Raw genomic sequence first — 22,525 nt, 5'->3', positions numbered from 1 at the left:
CTCTAGCGAAAAGGGCAAGGTATTGACTAGGGGGCCAACATCGTCATATACGTAATAATTTCTGTTTGTTTTAAGTTTTAATGTTGCTCCTTACTTTCAGTTGAAAAAACTAGTTTTTTTATTTAATTTCTGATCGTTTTTTAAATAATGCTGGAAAATCCGGCGCCCCCTTCATAGAAATACCCCTTTCCCCAAGGAAACACCCTCAATGGAGGGATCCTCTCCCGTAACCATCTCTTCCAACACCCCTCCATCAGAAAAAAATCCATCCTGAAACGTTTTATACTTCCCATTAACCAATACTAGGCTATATGTAAACGATGGGCAAAGTTCATAACTTCCAGCCCTTCCTCCGAGAACTGTGGGGGATTAAGTCATCCTCAAAGACATATTTATTAGATTTTTGACTATGCTGAACAAAATGGCTATCTCAAAATTTTGATTGGGTGACTTTGGGGAAAAAATGAGCGTGGGAGGGGGCTAACTGCCCTCCAATATTTTTGGTCACTCAAAAAGGCCAGTAGAACTTTTAATTTCCGTTCAAATGAGCCCTCTTACGATATTCTAGAACTACTGGATCGATATGATCACCCCTGGAAAAAAAACAAACACGCTTCCGTGATCTTTCTTCTGACAAAAAATACAAAATTCCACATTTTTGCAGATAGGTGCTTGAAACTTCCGCAGCAGGGTTTTCTGATACACTGAATCCGATAGTGTGATTTTCATTGAAGGTCTTATGACTTTTGGGGGGTTTCCCCCTTTTTTCGAAACTAAGGCAAATTTTCTCAGGCGCGGAACTTTTGATGGGTAAAACTAAACTTAATGAAACTTATATATTTGAAATCAGCATAAAAATCTGATGCTATTGATGTATCAAAATTCCGGTTTTTACAGTTTCGGTTACTATTGAGCCGGGTCGCTCCTTTTGAAAAGATTTGTACTTGTCTAAAATATAAAACACACCCAAGAACTTGTATTGCGAATGCCTGGTTTTTCACGCTGTCTATACCAGACAATAACCTTCGGCTCGTTGAGAAACCACATTATAGCTTTTTTTTAATTAAATATTTAGTTGGTATTTTGGTTAGGTTATTTTAGGTTACGCGCTCTGAGCCCTTCCATAATTTTTTTTTTTTAAATTAAATATTTAGTTGGTATTTTGGTTAGGTTAGGTTATTTTAGGTTACGCGCTCTGGGCCCTTCCATAATTCTTTGTGGTAGTTTTCATAATTTTTCTTAAAGCATTGTATTTTCATCATATTTTGTTTTATTTCATTAGCATTCGCCAAACTTCACTTCTCGAGTGTGTTTTATATAATAGATGAGTACCAAAAGATTTTTTAGGTGTCAGATTTTTTAAAGACTTGTGTCAGATATGAAATATACCATTCCCCTTGCTAATGTTATTTAGCATGCTAATGCTCCAAAATCCAATCACTTGCAAAAAGAGGATCACAAAAAGGAAAGTAGTTTTTGATTTAAAATCCAATTTTTTTTTATTTGATTCGTCTATACTGATGCTTGCTACCGTTAACAAATTTAAAACTGTCGAAACTGGTAAAGCCGTTTAAACATTTATTTTTGTCAACTAGTGGTGTCAATTCACGAAAATTAGTTGGAGACAATTTTTTTATAGTTTCTTTCATGAAGAATACCATTTTCGCTGGAAATACTATAAAAGGTACTTTCCAAAATCTAGGGCAGTTGCCCCTCCTTCAATTCACGCAACTCTTGTCTTCCGAATTTTGTTTCGATGCCCTTTTCTTCTTTAAATTTGGAAGCGGGGTAAGAGATTACCCTTTGTTCCCATCGTCAGATTTGATCTCTGAATAATCGGCCTGTTGGAATTTACGCACAGAGAGGGGTGTGTGAATTGGTCCGATAAGCCCTCTATGAAAAAAAAAATGAAAGATGCTGTCCTAAAAGACCGTTCCTTTTGGTTTTGTCATCCCCCATCTAAAGAGAAATTCAATAATTCCCCTCTCCTTAATTAATTTGGCTTATTTAGAATTCTGGATATGGACAGACACGATTGCAAGGGTAGAGTGTTTGGGTCCTGGTCTCCAAAATCTCGACATTTTAGAGATTTATTTTTAGAATACCGTATTCTCCATGTAATTCACCTGCTTATGCGCTTTTTTCGTATTTGCGCTCGAAAATCTGGTGCCCAGAATAAGTCTGCGCCTACGTTCCTGACATGGTCTGTCAAAATTGTGGGTGACTTTTTTTCATTTAGTAAAGTCGTTACAGATTCTTGTTATATATTGCTCTCCGCCGTGGGGTGGAATAGTAGCAATGCTACTTGGTTGTTTTCATGGCCTAATGGAATTTGTTGGCAATTTTTTGGAATTCAGTCGGCAATTTTTCATTTTTTGGAATTCAGTCGGCAGATTTGGCAATTTTTGGAATTCAGTCGAATTCTGCTACTGGTAGGTTTTGGACTTTTTCCATGCCTGATTGCACTAATCACGAAATTGTTCTGAAAAACTAAAGTATATTCAAATGTGGTATTCCGTATAGGCTAATCATTCTCCTTACGCCCGTTTCTAAGATTTGGCTTTGCATATGATAATTGTTCTGAACAGGTTCATGTTTCGTCTTCGATAAATTTAAAGATATCAAATTGATAGACAGAATTAAATGATAGATTTAAAGTTAGACACGTAAATTCGCTTTTGATTTTGTTACCCTTAGTAATGGCTTAGTAATGGCTTGTTTGAATAAAGAAGATTTATTTTTTGTTTGTTTTTTTCGATCATCAATATACGGTTTCAACAATGTTTTTCCGAAACTTTTTTTCCAACATTTTCTGACTTGCTAGGAAAAGTGAAAGGCTCATTTTAAATCATCAAAACTGAAAACGTCCTTAAAAAGAGTAGAATTAATCAGTCCAGCTGCTGGCCTAGTCTAGGAGTGGGGTTGGGCGTAAAAACCATCTAATATATTTTTAAATAAAGAAAGACATGTTGTATAGATCTAGCGTCTTTTCAATCGCTGTCCCCTCTAGAGTTTTTTACCCGCCAAATTTTTAAAATACATTTGTCGGGTATTTTCATTGAAAAATGTTTTTTTTTTGGCATGTTCATTGTTAAAACCCCAATGAACGACAATTCAGCGTCCCTGCTAGATGTTGGAAATACATTTTGCCCTCCTTCCCCCTAAATTTAAGTGAATTGACGCCAGCATGCCTCTGATCTCTTAAATCCTTGAAATTGGCTTCATAAAATCATTGCTTTCAGAAAGTACGTATTAGTAAGAAAAAGAAGAAAAGCTCATGTAGCCTAATGATAAAAACATGTCTGACTAGCAGAATTTCCCGAATGTGGACATACTACTCATTTGTTTGCATTGTTAGGAAACAGTATTTTTCCTATTAAAAAACACTGCTAAAATATTTTAATTACAATGTTTCCAAAGATGTTGTGTTGTTTGTTTGTCAAACTGAGTTCTTTAGCATTTTCCTTGAACTGAGTACGGGGTTGCCATCACGATAAGTTCCTAAAGTGCTTTAATTGCCCAAATTTGCGTGCTGCAGAATGATTTTCGGTACTATAAGCAAAAAATTGACTACATTTGTGCTAAAATAGAGTTAAAATAGCACTTTTGTGCTACAGGTGGCAACCCTGACCAGGGTGTCCACCACGGTCAGTTCTTGAAGTTTTACAATTGCACAAATTTGCGTGTTACGCAGTGATTTTCGATGCTAGAGTAAAAAATTTGACTGCTATAGAGCCAAAATAGCCCTTTGTGCTACAGGTGACAAGCCTGAGCACGTGCTACAGTCCTACATATAATGAAATAGTGCTAAAATAGCACTTCCGAGCTACAGGGGGTAACCCGGACCCTGACTGAGTACTGCCGGTCGTTTTCAAAGAGCGTTGGTAACTTACAAGAGTGGGAACTGGCATTAGTGTCGACGAGAAGACTCATCAACATCATCTAGCGTTTGGCGTTTCTTGGCCTTTTTTCGTGCAATAATAAGGAAAAAATGTTTAGTGGTTCAATCGGCAAAAATAGTACAGTAACAAGTGCTTGATCTCAGTTTCTGAAAGAGACACGATTACAAAACTTGAAAAAATGTCAAAATATGCCAAACAATAAATGGCGTTGGCGGTTTTTTTATCGACACTAGCGCCAGTTTCCACTCTTATATGTTACCTATAATCTTTGAGTCGCCTTGTCGTATCCATTTTGCTGTTTCTTACTAACTTCTCAGTATTCTAAAAAAAAAAGAAGCTGAATCTTTCATCCTCGTTTGGTGAAATAGTTTGAAAAGGGGGTCGTCCACCTCAACATTATTTTTTGTCTTGTCCGACTAAAATAAGTTCTTGTAGAAAGCAATTGAAAGAAGCGGTCACTATTGCCGTTTCTATATTTGGTGCCTTCACTTACTTCCTTTTACCGTGACCGACTTTGGTATCTTGTATCAAACTTGAAAGTTCTTTTGCAGTTTATTATTCGTTTTTTAAAATTTTGTTACATCTTGCTTTTGGCAATTGTAACCATCAAAATGATCCAAGATGGCCACAAATAAGTAGTCAGAGTGCAGCGAAGCAAAGCTCAAATTGTTGCAGTAATTAGTTCTTATCGGCTGAGCTTAGGTTGTGTGTGAACATCCGGTCAATTCTTTATCAACAGTGGTGTTACACAACGCTGGTCACAAATCTTACCAACTATGACGAAAAAATACAACCATACCATATGTTTTCATCATATAAGTAATAATAGCTGTTAGTTGGAGAAACAGTAGCTAATAAAATGCGAAATTATATGTGACGGTCTGTTTATTTATGCTATTTTCAATCATTTTTGGTTCAATTTACAGCTCTATATGCTGTCATTTTATTCCCGGCATTTTAGAGAAAACGATAATGTGAAGTCAACCTGTGAAATGGGGATTGAGCAGGAATTAACTGAATTCCTTTAATAACGCTAACTAACCATCCAAATGTGAACAGGACAAATCTGGTCACTTCCGGGTTTTAATAGTCCCGTACGTAGGGGTGCTCCTGCCCTGAACCTCAGAAATATCATCTGTTTGCGATTTTTTCGTAATATCCTTGAAATTTCATATCATAAGGGCATTTTTGACTGTTTAGACGGATTTCCTCTTCACCAGAAATAAAATCCTGCGTTCATATCTGCTTTGTTCCTCATAGACAACTGCCGAAATTTTAAATTTTTTACGGGGGCGGGGCAGTTTTGGAAATTTTTTTCCGGGGCATAGGTAAGAATATATATATATATTTATAAATCTTGGACCTTCTATGGGTGACGGGCAATTTTCATTTTCTTCTAGAAATGAAAGCACGCATTTGCCATCGTACTGAAAACCAAAAGACATGTCTCACTTTTGTAAACCTCGAGGAGAGTCAAAATAAGGTTTTGGACATTCCCTGGGATCTAGTTTATTTCCGGTGATTTGACAAAGATAGAATCAGTAAAAGTGTAGTAGGGCTTACCTTTTGTAATTGAATTTGGAATCTTTGATTTTCTTCCCGGAACGACTTTTCATTAGAAAGTATACTTTCGTTATTTTCGTTTCTTGGACTTCAACTATTTCGGAGAACTTATTAATATAAATGAAAATTGCACCTTTGGAATCACCATGGTCGAAAACCCTATGTAGGATTATTACAGTCCCCCACCTTGAACAATAAAGAAAGCCACTTTTTCGCATCCTTCTTCTTTCTTTCTTTTCTGCTAGAGAGGCGCTAGAAAGGGAATAGGTATTAGGAAAATTGTAACATTTAAATGAAAAATCCTCCCGCCCTTTAGAGTTTTTTGTCCCTCCTAGATTACGAAAAATACCGCTTTTTGGAAAATTTCATTGAAAATTTTATTTTTGTATTTCATTGAAAAAATAAAAAAAGAACAAAAAAAAAACGCCACCCCCCTTGATAGTGAAAAATATATTTTGCTCCTCCTCCCTTAAATTTCTGCGAATTGATGCCACTATTCCAGCCTAGCCATTAGAACTAACCTAGATCTGTTAGTCAGCAGACGACTTATAAAACTTAGTAATGAGGCTGGGAGGAGTAGTATATAGATTGTGGGTTTTAAATCTTATGTGGAAGGCTTTTGAAGTTAAAATTACGCTGATAACCTTTTCATGCTTCGCAGCCTTTTCACTTCAGAAATGGCACCCAAAGTGTTAGTTTTGGTGCCATCAAAGGCGTCCCTAACCAAAATGTTTGACGATGGGGAGGGGCTACGGATTTTACTGACTCACTGGTCATTTTCACTTACTTATTTAGGTGATATTGCTATTAAAATTAATTGACTTTATTTTTTGTTTTTTCATTGACTGAGACTCATCTTCTGCAATTCATTCTACGACATATATTTACATCAGCCTTAAATAAAAATGTAGCCAGGAAAAATAGCAGCGCTTCGCGTCACTATTTTAACCGGCTGAAAACATTAGGCTAGTGCCTCCCTCCCCCCATCCGTGACGCCCCCTGGGTGCAATGTTGCACATAATGATGGCTTTATTAAGTCAAACTTATATTAATGTGGGTAGATGTAGGAAGTGGGAAGAATGCTTTAAAATGAGCAAACAAGTCTGTGATGATCCAGTGCCCCACTAGCTGTGGAGGAGAAAAAGACGAAAGAAAGGACATGAAAAAAAGAACCATGCAAAAGGATGAAAAAAGACCATGTGAAAAGTGACTCCTTGTTGTCCAGGGGCGATGGGGGGGGCTGTAACTCTTATGAATTGGATTTTTGACGACTCCCATAGTGTACTTTTCATATCGATCCGACGCTATTTACGAGGGGTTTCGGGCTCTTTTTCGAAATTATTATAAATCTGTTTTCTAAATAGCATGTTATTATTGCGATTAATTGAAGTGATAGTTGTTATTCCTGAACCAGCTAGAGATGGCAATTTTTTTCCCTTTCAAACAACGTTTTTAACTTTCGGTTACTATGGACCGTGGTTTGCTCTCTGCTTGTTTGCAGCTATAGCTGCAACCGTGACAACTCAATCCAAAAACTAGTTACATTGTTAAACTAGGGTGTGTAGGAAGTTTTCTTAGATGGGTGTACTGATGCTAAAAATTCACGAACTGGTATCATAGGCAGCAGACTACTGTTGCCTTAATAAAGAGCCTCTTGTCTTCAACATAATAATTTAACTTATTTCGGTTTTTACCTTCAAAATAGCCTTCCTGGAGTTACGGTAGTTTTGGTCAGAGAGAACTCTATGCTTCGCTTGTTTTTGAAAAGCCTTTAAAAGCAAAATTAAGAAGTTAGAAAGTCAAATAAAAAAAAAAAATGAAAATTAAGTTTTAATGTCAGTAGTAAAACTCAAAACTTGAACACAAACCTTTCTGCCACTTACTGTCTCATTATGGAGAATTGCAACGAGGCATAAATCAAATGAAAAGCTGTAATTTCGTAAAATAGCATGCTATGTGTGTGCATTTGCATATAACTGATTAATACATCTTTTTTCCGTTGACGGGGTTTCTTTATGTAAAAGTTACAAACATGGTTTCTTTTCATTTTTAAGAAACGTTAAACCTGTTAATTTTTAGTAGGCACGTCCGTTGGAGGGGAGTGAATGGAGCCCCAGAAATATTATGATTTTAATAGCTATCCATATTTTAAAAGGTGTCTGAGGAGTTGCCTATTCTTTGCTATATTGGTGGGTATGACCCCCCCCCCCCAAATTCCAGAGTTTGGACTCAAAAATTAATTCCTGGGATCGTGGCTGTTTTCGAATTTCTCAAATAATTTAGTTTTCGGTTGTGGGTGAGTGAAAAGCATTATTTATACTTGAAAGTTTTCTTACTATAGTCATGTTTAAACGATCATACCTGGGGGGGGGGATTCTTCAACTTAAGATCCTGGATACCTCCTCTTAGGAAAATCAAGTAACTTCCTATTAAAATTCGCGAATTCTGAATAAATGCATCTCACTTTTCAGGGGAAATCTACACTTTGTGGTGCGTATAAAAATAAAAGGGGGATGGAATACAAATTTTTTTGCTTCTGGATCACTTATCCATGCTTAATCTTTGGTTGTTTTCCCAAGGATCAGGGACGCTTTTAGACTGGAGCCATTATGAGTATGTGCAAAAAATGAAACTTAATATCTACGTACGATCAGTTTAATAATCGCCCTCTGAAAAATCAAGTTGGAGGTGTTTCTAAAATTTGAGCCCTTAATCTACATCTACAACCCGTCAACATGTACGAATAGTTCAAGGATGTAATAACTATTGAAAACTTTTAATAATCTTAGATTTTAAGGTGGTAGCATTTCAGCGCATTGGGTTATAACTTCAAATAAGTATATCTAAATATTTGGATTGAAAGGGTAGGCTACTGCTTTAGCAACATCAAGTTTTTTTCTTCGTGAAATTTGCTGAACTCAAATCAGAAGCTTACCGTGCTTCTTCAGCCTCTGCTTAACCTCATCACTTTACAGATTTTTAATTTCAACATAAATAAAATTTAGGGTGACCAAAACAGTGGATGTTTCTGGTTTTGAGATCCCTCAACTATGCTGAGTTATTGTAAAAATGCCCGAAAATTACATATTTCTTTTACCCAACCCCCAGATTCACTCGACAAATCTTTCAGACAGGCCTAACAACGGGAAAAGTCGATTTTTATGTTCTTTCTCAGCCGTTAATTAACCCAAACTGTGCATTTTTATATATGTTTTAAATAGTTTATTTGTTTTTTAGCACTTATTATTGACGGTCACCATAGTGGGTCGTATCCAATTGACGAAAACGAAGAGAGGGTCCCTAATCAACTTGAAGCTGCTGCTTTTTGGGCCACAGAGGTAATTAACAACCAATCTGGACCCTTCCATTCAAAAATTGGTAAGTCTTTTTGTACGTCCGAGCCTTAGGTATTCAGGGGGATTTTTCCTATTTAAGATGTTAAAAGACAAATGCCATGTTTTTATCCGCATTTTTGGCAGGAACTGGATCTTTCAAACTAATATTGAGGGGGGGGGTGCACTCTATATATCAACTCTCCTATGTGTTCATATGGCTATTAAATCTTAGAAAAATCATTTACCGGGCAAAGGAGGGGCATACAAGCAGTAGTTCAGTTTTGCTTGTTTATCGCTGTATATAGATTAGACAGAAGGAATGAAGAATTTAAAGAATTGGTTTTTGCTGCTTATTTTTATAGGTAAAATCCAGTTTAAATTTAATGTTCATTTATATATTTTTATTCAATGGTTTAAATTAAAATATTAAAAAAATAATAGATATGTGCAACAGTTCAGCTGGTTGTTTACTTTTACAGACGAATTTGATTTAATTAAATTTTAATTTTTTAATTTCATTAAATTTAAATAAACTACTGAAAACCGGGATCGAAACCTTATATTTCTCTTCCCATATTCTTATTAAGCCTGTGATTGTATTTTAGATTGTGGAGAGTAGAGTAAAAACAAAAAAACAAAGTTTATGAAATTCTGCTGCATGGTTTAGGCTACTCAGAGATTAGAGCAAGGCCAGATTAAGGGGGGAAGAAGTGATAAATTACAGAAAATCGAGATCAAAACCTTGTATATATCTTCCCATATTCTTATTAAGCCTGTGATTCTATTGTAGATTGTGGAGAGTAGATTAAAAAAAAAACAAATTATATATGAAATTCTGCTGCATGGTTTACTTAGAGCTTAGAGCAAGGCCGTTTTCGGGGGGGGGATGAGATTACAGGGTTTGAACCCTCCCACCGGAATTTGTTTCCGACTCGTAAAATCCTAACAAAAATATATATAAACAGATTTTTTGTTCGTTTTGTAAAAAATTTTTAATCCCAAACCCTAAACAAAAGTTCTGGACACGCCCTCGGCTTAGAAAATTTATTTAAGATAATAAAATACATTTAACGTTTAGCTTTAAAGATTGGTATCTAAAGTCATGAATAAGTCTACCCAAGAAGTTTGTGTGTGGTGGCGATTGACAAGCCCAAGAAAATTAATTCAGGAAGACGGTATTTGTGGAAAAGGTTTTTTTTGCAAGAAAATTCATATTTTTATGAGATATCACACTCTGTTTTACCTACTAGTGTATTTTTGTCTTATAAGGGTTAGTCAAAAGCTTCATTTTTGGATGTGAACTATCAATATCAGTTCTTCTTGATCACAACTACAAATAAAAATATTTTTGACTTCAATCAAAATTAAAAATTTTTTTTTTTTTTTTTACCTTTTTTTTATTAATACGTCGTAGATGCCCCTGGTCCAAATTGGACTTGTGTGTTCTTATTTTGGTTGCAGATGGCCCTTTGGTCCTGCTTAGTTTTTAATGCGTAGACACGGGGGACAGCTGCTTCTCATTTCCCTTTTTAGTCAGTGTTTGTTTTTCTTCCAGCATTCCCGGTCGTAAAACTTTGTAGGGAATATGCGGGGACGTTTGTGCTTTTATTGTCTATTACTATTTTTTTGCACCCTATTAAATATCTAATTATATACTTATCTGTAAAGATCACTTTATTTTTATTTGAGATTTCTAAACTTCGATGCTAAAGACCGGTGGAAAAAATTAAAACACTTGATTTTTGTTTGCCCTTTTGATTGATCTACATTGCGATTTTGACTCTTTTCACACTGACTACATTGAATTCGAAAATCTAATGATTTTTTTCTAGATATCAAACCTGTAAGAGGCTTTGCCTCAAAAGCGGATGCAGTGACCATCTTAAATGACCTAATGAAGAAAGAAAACGGCACTTCCCCTGTTATAGGTTTGTTTATTTCGTTTTCTTACTAAACTCATTGCCTTCTTTTCCTTTTTACATTACTCTGATTTCCAATTACTTTTCTTTTTCTTTATACTTTCCTTATTTCCTTTATTAGTTTTGCCCCCCCCCCCCCCTGCTGAAACGGTTTGTAAAGTCCGTGAAGGGATCAGATATCCTTTCCTGGATTTACCCTTAGTTTAAAGGCATTTTCCTCTAATGAGCTATTTTCGGTTTCAAAACACTTTATTCATGTAAATCATAGAATAAACCTTGATAAGTTCTCTATCTCGAAAAAAGTTCATTAGTAATGTGCAATAAAATAAGGGCCCTAGTGTAAGGGGATACATAAAGGGGGCCGTTTGTGTACGGGGCCGGAAGCATAGCGTACAAACCCTTGCACTACTGCTATGTTTTGTACTCTCACAATCCCTTCTTGATTTGTCATATAATTGAAGTCATAGTCTCTTCTGCTATTGGTCAGTTATTTCAAGTGTTTACTGGGATGGGAGTTGAAATCTTATTTTTATATCCAACCCTTTATTCAATGAAGGTTTTTGTTTCCTAGGGATTATTTTCGGAATATTTGGCATCTAGTTTTTGAAGAAACATTGTTTCGCGAAAAATGCACACAGATTTGCCGGTCTATGGTTTAGGACACTTAAAGAACCTTGTTATAAATTATTTAAGAAGATTCAGTCCAAATAAAAAAAGGTAACGTGGCTGTTTAACTGGAAAATGTTGGCTCACATGTACTGGGTTGGTTCAACTTGCTAATTTTTACGGTGGCCAGTGTTTGCACCCCCCCCCCCGGAAAATACCCCCGCGGAAAATATACCTCGCGAAACCCCCCCCCCCCCGCGGAGTATATAGAAAAATAGAAATGATGGAGTCTAATGGACACCATAGACGGCCAATCATTTTGATCAAAAGGTTCCTTCAATCAATTGATTAAAGCTTGATTGACCGTCTAGGAGCCTGTTTGACACTTGAGTCAAGCGTTGATGGCGATTGATAGAAAGTTTGAATGACCGTCCAGAATGTCCTTAATAGAAAAAAAAAAAAGATGTAAAACAAAATTCCTTGACAAAGACTAAGTCAATAAAAAAGGAACGAAAATTAGTTTTTATGATACATATCGTGCGTAAATTCCTCTTTTTCCTTTTCCTTGGCCCTTCTCAGCGAAACTAAAAAAAAAAAAAAAACAGCTAAAATAAAATAAAATTCTAAAATTTGGAAAACCCAATTTTCTGCGGGGGGGGGGTGTAAACGTCTAGAACCATTTTTTACGGCCAAGATTCAGTGCAAATTTTTCTTTTATTTGAGATCTTGCCATTCTTATAGGCTGTTGAAGGATGTTTTGTAGGGTGCACAATAATACCGTTTAGTCAGTTGACACACGCTTGTTGTTGTTTTTTTTTTATTATTTTAGCCATAGCGCTGTTAATTTTTTTCACAGTCAAATTCGTAACAAACATTCTTTTTTCAAGAAGAATAACCCATCAAATTTTCAACGCTTGACCGACCGAAGTTGCACATGTGCTGTCTGTAACGGAAGTTGCAGTCCGCCACCCTTTTCAAAGCCGTCACTTGGGTTTCATTTCCTGGCTGCTGTATATAACTTGCCTATAGCTAACTCAATTGTGGTTTTCAAGTCCAGTCTGTACTGTACATATCAGCTTACTTCTTTTTTGGGTTGTATTGTCTTTATGAATTAATGCATTGTCGTCTACGTATAATTCTAGCAGATCTTTAATCGCATTGTTCTAAAATATTGTGAACAACTGGGAAATATAGAGGAGAGCAAAGGACTTGTAATTCTATAAAATCTGGAATATATATTATAATACAAGAGGACAATGTTGTATAGGCTAAAGATCTTTGGAATGTAAATAATGCACAAATCTAGGGTGTTTGAGACAATAAGGACAGGGACGTATGCATGGTGGGGTCATGCCCCCCCCCCATTTCCTGTTTTTTTTTTATTAATGGGTAGACTACTGCTTGATTAAATTGTCAAATAAAAAAAGGTTTTTGCTGTTACCATTCTGAAATAAAAATTTGTGTGTACGTGGTTAGACAGGGCCGTTGGTTACTAAGTGATTTTTTTTAATGATCGCTAAATGAAAAAGAGGATCAAAAGAGAGCTAGCTTTTTTACGAAAGTTTTCTTGGGGATAGTTTAATTGGCCTGCAAGATATCCAACGTTACTATTTCCTTGGATAGTTTTACCTAGTTATACCTATGGAAGGGGATGAGATGGATACCGAACTGAGGGCATGACGCTTTGCTTAGGCTGCGATGAAATAATAAAAAGGAATGTTTAATCTTCAGAAACGTCTGGGTTCGTACTGAAGTAGAAATTTTGGTGCTAATGTACTATCTTTAACACACGCGAAAAGTGAAGTTTGGTTAATGCTAATGAAATAATTCAAAATAGGATAAAAATATTATAGCTAAGAAACAAATTTCGGCTATATATTTGCACATTATGGGAGTGCGGGGTAAAGCATAGCATATATTAAATAGGTAACCTAATCTAACCCAACCTAGGTACCTTTTTTCCCCCTAAACCCCAAAATACAATAGTTTAAACATTTTAAATGCAATGACAAACAACGGTTTCCTCCAAAACTCTATTGAAATTGAGACAAATGTCTTAAGCATCTTCCCTATATGATATGGCGCGTGTGTTTCAGATAGTAAATAAGTACCGAAACTTTAAACAAATAGGGATGAAGGGGGAGTGGTCAAAAGGGTTACCACCATAGTGGGCCTAACGGTGCAACAAGGTTTTTTGTAGTAGCAGCTTTAGTATAGGTCGATTCCAGTGCACGACGATCATCAGATTATCAGAATTCAAGGGCCAATGCTCAGTGGTCAGTAATGCCGTTTTGAAGAGCAAAAGCCGTGTCTCAAGAATATCACTTTGGGTAACGAGTAATTTAGAGAACTTATCTTCCATACCCTATTGTTATTGGACGCATAAGTATTTTATTCATTCAACGGTCTTTGTAATAATGATAGATGTTAATCGCGCTTAACTTGTGTATATGAGATAAGCGTAATTCGTTTGCATTATACCCGAGGATAGTAAAGTTCTATGGGTGAGCGGAGTTCCTCAGTCTTTTGTCAAATTAGGCAAACTGGCTTGACATCCCACGAGGGTGAGGGATGGGATGACAGAGCTACAATTACCTGTCTTCTTTGGAATTGAGGGCAATGAAAAAGCCAGAAACGTACACAGGAATTCATTTTTTAAGGAGGAAATATACAAAAACAGGTGAAATGTGTAACAAATCTAGGAATTGTGGGGAGAATTTTGGAGATATGGCCAGAAAGAGTGAGCGCAGGTGAATCAGCATTGACGGTTTTTCTCACTTTTGGCATACGAGTCAATAACCGCAGCCAAGGAAGGGCCATGGCTCCCTCCCTCCTAAAGTGGCATTCTTAGGTAGGGTGCTAGCAATTAGGGAAATGAATGTGGGTAGAATTACTTAACTTTTGTATTTTTAAATATTTGTTGAGTGATTTCTGCCGTATGCCCATTTCCGTTTTATGCCCATCCCTCGACTGTAGTGACCTCGCTCAATGTTGAAACATCAAACAGAAGGCGGAAATATACAACGGAAACAATGGGGAACATTTCCCCTTTTTCCAGACGTGAGTAATATGGCGGAAATTTGCTAATGAATTTTCAAGTGGAGTCATATAAGATATCAAGTGGGGTTTGACTTAGGGTTAGTGCAGGCTACTTAAAAGGGCTTCCTGCTTTGTTTCCTCTGATAATTTACAGACTCAAAAAATTATTGAGAATAAATATAAGTTGTCACTTTCGAGGAACAGAAGTTTATCAGTAATCCTTCAAATCACCACTGCCCCTTCACCATCTCCCAAATGGCCTATGATACTTATGTATTATAGCAACCCCACTCAAGAAGTGAAGTTAGGTTAGTCCTAATGAAATATACCAAAATATGATGAAAAAATATAATACTTTATTAACAAAATAATTGAAACCACGACAAAGAATTATGAAAAGCAGGCCACCCAGAATACATTATATTAAACACCAAACCTAATCAAAATATCAACTCTATATATTAAACAGGTAGGCTACTGGTGCATTATATGGGCCTTTCTAGAAAGTCAAGTTTGGTTAATGCTAATGAAATAAAATAAAATAGGATGAATATATAATAGTTTATAAACAAATTTAGGCTATATATTTGCACATTAGGGGTGGGGGAGTGGGGGGTAAAGCATAGCATTTATTAAATACGTAACCTAGCCTGACCTAGGTACCTCCCCCCTAAACCCCAAAAACAACAGTTTGTAAAGGCCTCTATAACGCACCAGTAGGCCTACTATTAAACATTTAATTAAATTATACCTACGACGTAGTTTTTCCACTGAGCCTAAGCTTATTGTCTTCGAATACAGACAGCTAAACCGGTTTTTCTCGGATCTAACAGATCTACTCAGATCAAAAACTTGAGCGGGGTCGCTATAATACATAAGTACCTGACCTATTTTAATTCAAAATGATGACTTCCTGATACCTCAAAGAATTTTAATGCTGCGTGATGCAATTTTTGGAAAGAGATCTGGAGCCCAAATTAGAGTATTTGACGATGCCTTTCCCAACTCCTCTTTTTCCCGTCGCAAAATTAACCTCTTGAACCTTTGGAATAGTTATACTCATCTTTTCCTACTTCTAATCCTTGAAAGTTTGACTTTTTGTCCCAATTCTTTTACTATCATTCCTGAAACACAAAGGTCGTTTAATTAGAATAAGAAGCTTTTTCGAAAGTACTAAAAAACTTTAGCGTGAAGACTGAGGTACTGAGGAGGGGCAATTCTTCTCATATACTGAACAATTTGTTTGTTTTAAGTTTTAGTACTGCTCCTTACTTTCAGTTGAAGTAACGGTACTTGTGCACTAATTGGTAAACACTGCTATAGACTGTATCAAGGAAACCAGACACGAAACTCGCTAACGGGTATTTGCAATAGAAAAATGGAATGCAAAGCGTGGTTTTCATTGCGTTTACGATATTTAAACTGTTGTTTTTTGGATTTTAGGGGGGGAGGTACCTAGGTTAGATTACATATTTAATATATGCTTTGCTTTACCCCCACCCCACCGCCCTCACCCCTAATATGCAAATATATAGCCCAAATTTGTATCTAAACTATTATATATTCATCCTTTTTTTTTTTTTTTGATTAGCATTAAACAAACTTGACTTCTTTCGTGTGTACCATTTAGCGCACAAGTACCGAAATAACTATTTTTAGAAACAAAAAACGCATAGGTTATCCTCTCTTTATTTCTTTCTAGTTTTATTTGTTTATTTCCCCTATTTTTCTGAGATGAGCTCTTTTGAAAACATGATTTAGTTTTTTTTATTTGTATTTAAATAAACATGTTTATCTAAGTGCACCTCATAAACCTCTTTCTTTACGATGGACTATTTTTCTGCTGGTTTTAAGTATTTACCTCGTTTTTTTCTTCTTTAGAAAATAATTTTCTTTTAATCAGTTTCGTCAATCGGGGGGGAGGGGACATTTGCCCCCTAAATTTTGTGGTTTGAAGCTGCTGTTTTTAATTGTCGTCCTGTGCTAGCTCTTCATGAATCCGAAGATATTCTATTTCCATGAATTACTGGCTTTTAATCCTTCAAATGCTTTCTCAATAAATTCAATATGCACTCAGTTTTAAGTTTTCTATATTTTGAACATTAAAGTTGAACATTAATTTAAAAGTTGACTCTTTTATTAAAGCGCCCAGTGATTTTCCATTAATTACAAAAAAGCCGAATTTCCGGGGAAAGATGTCTGAATAACAAAATTGACCCATTAAGGATGAAGGCCTTTTTAGCTGGCATATATCACGAACAGGGCGGACGTAAATATTGACGGATTACTTTAAAGATATTAGGGATCAGTCTGTAGGGGCTGTAATGGGGGGAGACCCTAACCTAGCAGCTGTTTTCTACGGATCATTGACTGAGGTAATACGCGGAAACATGGGTTATTGTTTTGATAGATTTTTATGGTAAATGAAGACCACATAAAGCGGGACAGGTGATTAAGAAGTGTGCCACGGCGATGTATCCGTCTGCTATTTTTTTTTCTAATTGAAAAAAAACCACATAAAAACACTGCATTAATTAAAACAATTTTGATGTCATTTTTTCGGCTATATCCAGTGTGGGGGTATATTAAATAAAAAACATTGATTGCATTTCATAGCTATGTAATACATGCATATATATACATATATATATATATATATATATATATATATATATATATATATATATATATATATATATATATATATATATATATATATATATATATATATATATATATATATATATATATACAAAAAATCATATATATATATATCATATATCATAATCATATATCATATATATATATATATATATATATATATATATATATATATATATATATATATATATATATATTTGCTTTTTATTTTGTGCTCTTCAATAAAAAAAATACTGTAAGGCCGTATCCAGGAACATTACCGGGTTTGAACACCCCCGAAATTTTTGTCCGACTCGTAAGCATGTAAAAAAAAAAAAATGCATATAAACAAATTTTTGTGTTGTGTTTTTATTTTTGTGTTGTGTTTTTATTTTTTATACTTCCCTCGAAAAAAAAAACCTGAACTCCCTTGTCGGTAATCAGGCTTTTTTCTGAATTCTGATTTTATTATGATTATATGATGTAAGGTAATACAAATTCAAATAGCCGCAGTAATATTTTTTTGTTGAATGGAAATTGAAATCTCATCTAAAGTCACCTAGGTAGGATTTCAACAATAGTGTCATATACAATTTCGAGTCGTATTTGATTTAGGGATAAATCTGAATTAATTGAAATCCAAATTTTAGTAAATCAGAATTATCCTATACAAACGCTTGTTTTGAATCCCCCAGTTCTGCTGGGTAACATTACTCAATGACGCTAGTCAGTGTTGCTGGTAATTTTGAGTTCATGTCGAAATGCAAAAATTCAGCTAATAACCCATTCAGAATAAGATTGACCCAATTGACTTGTTGAGGCAGAAAATATGCTTAAATTCACATACAGCTCTTTTCTATGCTGCGAAAGAAGGATAACAGAGCTCTATAGGAAAAGGTCAAATAAACTAATTTCGGTGCTTTCCCTAGGTATAGGTGGCATTCTGCAGATTACACATGTTAGTGGGGAGGGAGGCTCCCCCCATAGTTCGAAATTTTTTGAATTTATACATACTTCTTTTTTTTTAAATTACGCAGAAAAATTTGTTTTTTATTACTGCCCTTCCCTGAATTCTTTTTATTACCCCCTCATCCCCCAAAAAGAAATACTGCGTGCTTACATGGCCTGGAAATAACTTTTTCTGTCAATGAAAAAACCCTCTGGTGACTCCTCGCCTGGGGATGAAGTGTTTATACCTATGAAAAAATTCTTTCAAAGACGCCAATCATCTTTTTATTACCGCGTTAAATTTGAATCCTGTAAAAAAAAGAAATAGATCAATTGGGCGTGCAATAGTTAATCTGTGCAACTCCACTAACATGACAATTATGAATTGATGACTTTTAAAATATAAGACTTGTCAATATATGCTTCATTGAATAAAGACTTTTCTATGTAGTGACCAACTTCTGTATGATCGATGTCTTTTCTTTTGCAATGACTTTTTCTCAATCCTTAATGTGTCTGGATACCGTACAGTTGATGGTCTTTTAATAACTAAGCCAAAATGATTAATCAAATAAAATTGGGAAAGTGTGAGCTTTGGACTTGAGAGAATAGTTGGAGCTAATGATAAGTTAGGGTCTATGTTGATTGCAAAAAAGGTTAATGTCCACTTAGTAAGCAAAAGCAAGTCCTGACAGAAAAACGACAAATCACGCTAAGGGAAATTGTATAAATGACATCGTTATACAAACTCCCGCTGGAATGTCTGATTGACAGTGGAATTCTCCGGAGCTTTCTTCGGAGACGAAGTCTGAATTCTTTTTGAAAATTTATCGAAAAAAGTTTTTTTTCGAGTCGCCAACCCAGAAGAGCGCCGATGTTCTGTATTCTGACCCGCGCATAAACAAGAAGCTTTTCTGGTCTAATTTAAAACAGATAACAAACAAATATTTGACTGGGTGATGAGACTTTTAATGGAACGTATGGAATCTGACTATTAAAGTGAAATGCGACTTTTTTTTTAACCTAGGCCAATAGTGACCCCCATGGCCCTATCCAGGGGGGCAAGGTCGTATCCAGGGGGCGCTGGGGGGTTTGATCCGCTAAAAATTTGTGTTCAACTCGTAAAAACGGAACAAAAATGCACAATGCGCTCCCCCCTCCCGAACAAAAATCTTGGCAACAGGCTTGCCAGTGGGGTTTTGATTTGCCAGAGGAAATTTTAAGCTTGCTTTGAATGTATTAAAACTTGGATTTCTATTACAGGTTGAAGTTTATTTGGACATAATCCAGAACTCTCTGAAAGTAGGCAGATTTTTGGATTTTGAACTATTTTGTTATTGGTGATAAACGGCTTGCTTTTTCTGTTGAACATTAAAAAAAATTTACACAAATAGACTAATTGTGTTCTTCTGCCCAATAGTTCTATTTATCTTCTTTCTAATGTGAAGCAAAAGTAAAAAAGTGATAAAATATGATATGCCTAATAATCCTGATTTATGTTTTTATAATTAGTTTAAGATTTTTCTGGGCATTGTTAGTTGTTGTTTTTTTTTCTAAGAAACGAACTTGGATTTCCTAACTTATCAACTTCCAATTTAATGTGAAGCAAAAGTAAAAAAGCGATAAAATATGATATGCCTAATAATCCTGATTTATGTTTTTATAATTAGTTTAAGATTTTTCTGGGTATTGTTAGTTGTTGTTTTTTTTCTAAGAAACGAACTTGGATTTCCTAACTTATCAACTTCCCATTTACTTTGAAAAAAACTTCAAAAAGTCATAAATTGACACCTGTTTTATGCATCGAACATAAAGACATGGAAAACTGTGGGTTGAATTTAATTCACTTCCGTTACTCAAGCTTTTTTAACGTTTTTACTCTTATCCAATAAACTAATTTAGAAATCCATTAGTTTTATGGGTATTCATTTTATTGACTACTTTTGTGACTTATTTAACGACGCCAGCCATCCTGGCTAAGGGTGTAGGCTACCCTGAAATTAGAATACATATCCAAGTGCTTAGTTTTCAAATAAAACATTCGGACAGTCAAACCAAAACTGTTGTTAATTAGTCAGTTAAGTTGCCGGAGCATTTCGATCACTTAACGCTAAAGCTGTAAAAAAGGTGCTATCTAGTAGATAATATCTACACCAATATTTAAGTTTGACCGTCGAACCAATTGGTGACAATACACAAAGAAATAGAGTTCTGGGTTCAGTGACATAACGATTTGTTTTGCCACATTTCGGACAGATTTTCGCTTTCTGTCAAAAGTAGCGATTACTGCGGGAAGGGTCTTACACGGAATTTGATTCTGGTAAGCTTAATCCATTTTGGGAAAGTGCTGCACAAAATACCTCGTTTGGAAATTCATACCCTTCTCCAAAAATCAAAGAATTGGCAAGGATACATCATCAAAAACCGGACACAAAGCAAACCAAACAGAGTTGATGGCTGGCTGAACTTTGAGCCGACACTATACGGATCTCTGCCATTCCTTCAAAGCTTGTTGGTCTAGTCTTTTTTACAGCTTTTGGCTCACTCTGTAAAAAAATTGCCCTGTCTGAGTTAACCCCTCCACTGGCTTGTTCTTGAGTTTGTGCCCATCCACGTTGAAATTGGTCAACTTGGAATAGCTAATAGGACAAGGCAGACTGTCAATAGAAAACTCCGAAATTCTGCGTTTTTTTTATAACTGGATCTGGGGTAAAACTTTGTATTGCGCCCTTCCTGATAAATATTAAGTCTCATGGACTTATCCCTGATAACTAGCATAATTCCAACCAGATGTGAGTAATTTCCCCTTAATATATCGTGCTATTTCCTTCTAATAATTAAAACTTTTAGATACTACCTTCAGTGGCGGTTATAGGTCTCAGAATGTTGGGGGGACGTATATTATAAGAGTATAAAAAAACATACAATAAAAGAAATTTAGTGTCAGGTGTCAGAAAAACTGAAGGGGGGGGGGGGGGCAGCTGCCCCCCTGCCCTGGCCTAGAACCGCCGTTGACTATTTTGGCTAAGGAGAGGGAGACACGGAAGTCTTTTTTGACGGGGAAATAAATGTAGAAAATAAAATTTACCTGGAAATGGGGTTTAGCCCTCCGTTTCTCACCAGAATATTCTTGGTACTTAATTCCTCAAAAATTACATTATTAAAGCCTTAGATATTTCTAAAAGTTCCTTTCTCCTTCGTGCAGGTGCGTCAACTGGGGCTGGGATTACGAGGGTGGCAACTGTCCCCCCTAGATTTGAATGTATCGTCTTTGGTACCTTATTTTGGCCTTTTCATTGAAAAAAAATCGAAAAAGTAACCAAATTTTTTCTCCGTATATTTAGAAAAGTAAAATTTCTGAATTGATGTCGCTGCTTTCATGTTATATTTTTTTTTCTTTTTTTGAAAATCCCGATGGATCATGGCCCCCACAGCCTCCTCATGGATTGCTCTAAACACCCTAAATATTTTTAGGGGCTATTGGCGTTGGTGATCCAAAATTACTCAGAGACGTTGCGTCAGTTTTAGCTGCAAATGATGTGGTTTTGATGACAGCTTCCCCCAGAGCAACGGAAAACCTTCTTCACGAATCCAATTCAACGCAGTATGTTGTTGCCGCAGCACCTGGAGTTGAAGCAGTTGCTAGGGTACGTATTGTTTGTTTGTAATTCGTTTTAATTCGATTTAAATTATCTACTATGAATCTGTAGGAGGGGGTAGTGAAATTTTTAAAGAATTTATTCTTTTGAGGAAGAGGGGTTTCGGATGGAATTGAGGATTTATCGAACCAATTCCCTTGATTGCAACTTACAGATCCTAGAGAGGACAACCGGTGCCATGTTTCATAATGGCAAAGACTGTCCCTATAGATTCACTTTATTGTTGGTTTGCCTTTATTTTTTACTCAAACACCATGGCTGTTTTATTCGTCTCTCAAAATGATGTTATGACTAGGCAAAATAATACCAATACTTGCATTACTCATTATAGACTATTGAATTCAAGCATCTAATATTGTAGATACATTGATTTGACAGAATCCAATTAAGCACGGTGTATTGTTTCCGCAAAACCTGGCGTTGATGCAGCTTCAAGCCCTGGTTGGTCCTGATGGACTAATGTATTCAAACACATAACGTTAGACAAACATTGCTCTTTTCCTGCTGGACAGAAACGTGGCGGAGGGGATGGATTCAAGCTCGGTATTTAGGATTTTGACACAACGCTGTTTTTATCGTCACGTTAATAGCGTCTAAATAATGGCCAAACTTTTTGAAAACCTATCTAAAACAAACCAGTTCGTACCTCTCATTTATCTAGCGCTAAGGCCACCTCACTGAGCATTAGGTTGATCCCAATGAATTTAAGGCAAGAACTGAAGGAACTTTTATCGGTCTTGGGTCTTGGGAATGTATCGTTTTCTGTCTTGCGAATGTCTGGTCAAAGAATGCATGTCCATACGAATTTTTCCCGGTTTTAATTTTTTGCCAAGTTGCAACTTGACCTAGCTACGAGTTTTACGCGAATTTTTGTGCGTCTGTTTGCTCGTTGGATTCAAATTGAGGGCTAAAAT

At 35.8% G+C, this 22,525-nt stretch overlaps 1 protein-coding gene across 1 annotated transcript in view; it reads left to right on the top strand.

The window, feature by feature from the left end:
- LOC148942855 (uncharacterized) overlaps nt 1–22,525 on the top strand; it is a 115,575-nt gene that overhangs the window by 3,850 nt on the left and 89,200 nt on the right. The window contains exons 2-4 of the mRNA XM_089102759.1: nt 8,703–8,843; nt 10,633–10,728; nt 21,427–21,599. Coding sequence (XP_088958885.1) covers nt 8,703–8,843; nt 10,633–10,728; nt 21,427–21,599 — 410 coding nt within the window. The remainder of the gene's footprint in view (nt 1–8,702; nt 8,844–10,632; nt 10,729–21,426; nt 21,600–22,525) is intronic.

The sequence above is a fragment of the Artemia sp. Qi Xiang Cuo genome, chromosome 16 (genome assembly GCF_049724085.1).
Source record: "Artemia sp. Qi Xiang Cuo chromosome 16, ASM4972408v1, whole genome shotgun sequence".
In the NCBI taxonomy this organism is placed as follows: Eukaryota; Metazoa; Arthropoda; class Branchiopoda; order Anostraca; family Artemiidae; genus Artemia; species Artemia sp. Qi Xiang Cuo.
Note: the sequence above shows the minus strand (reverse complement) of the source record. Positions and strands in the feature narration are given on the sequence as shown.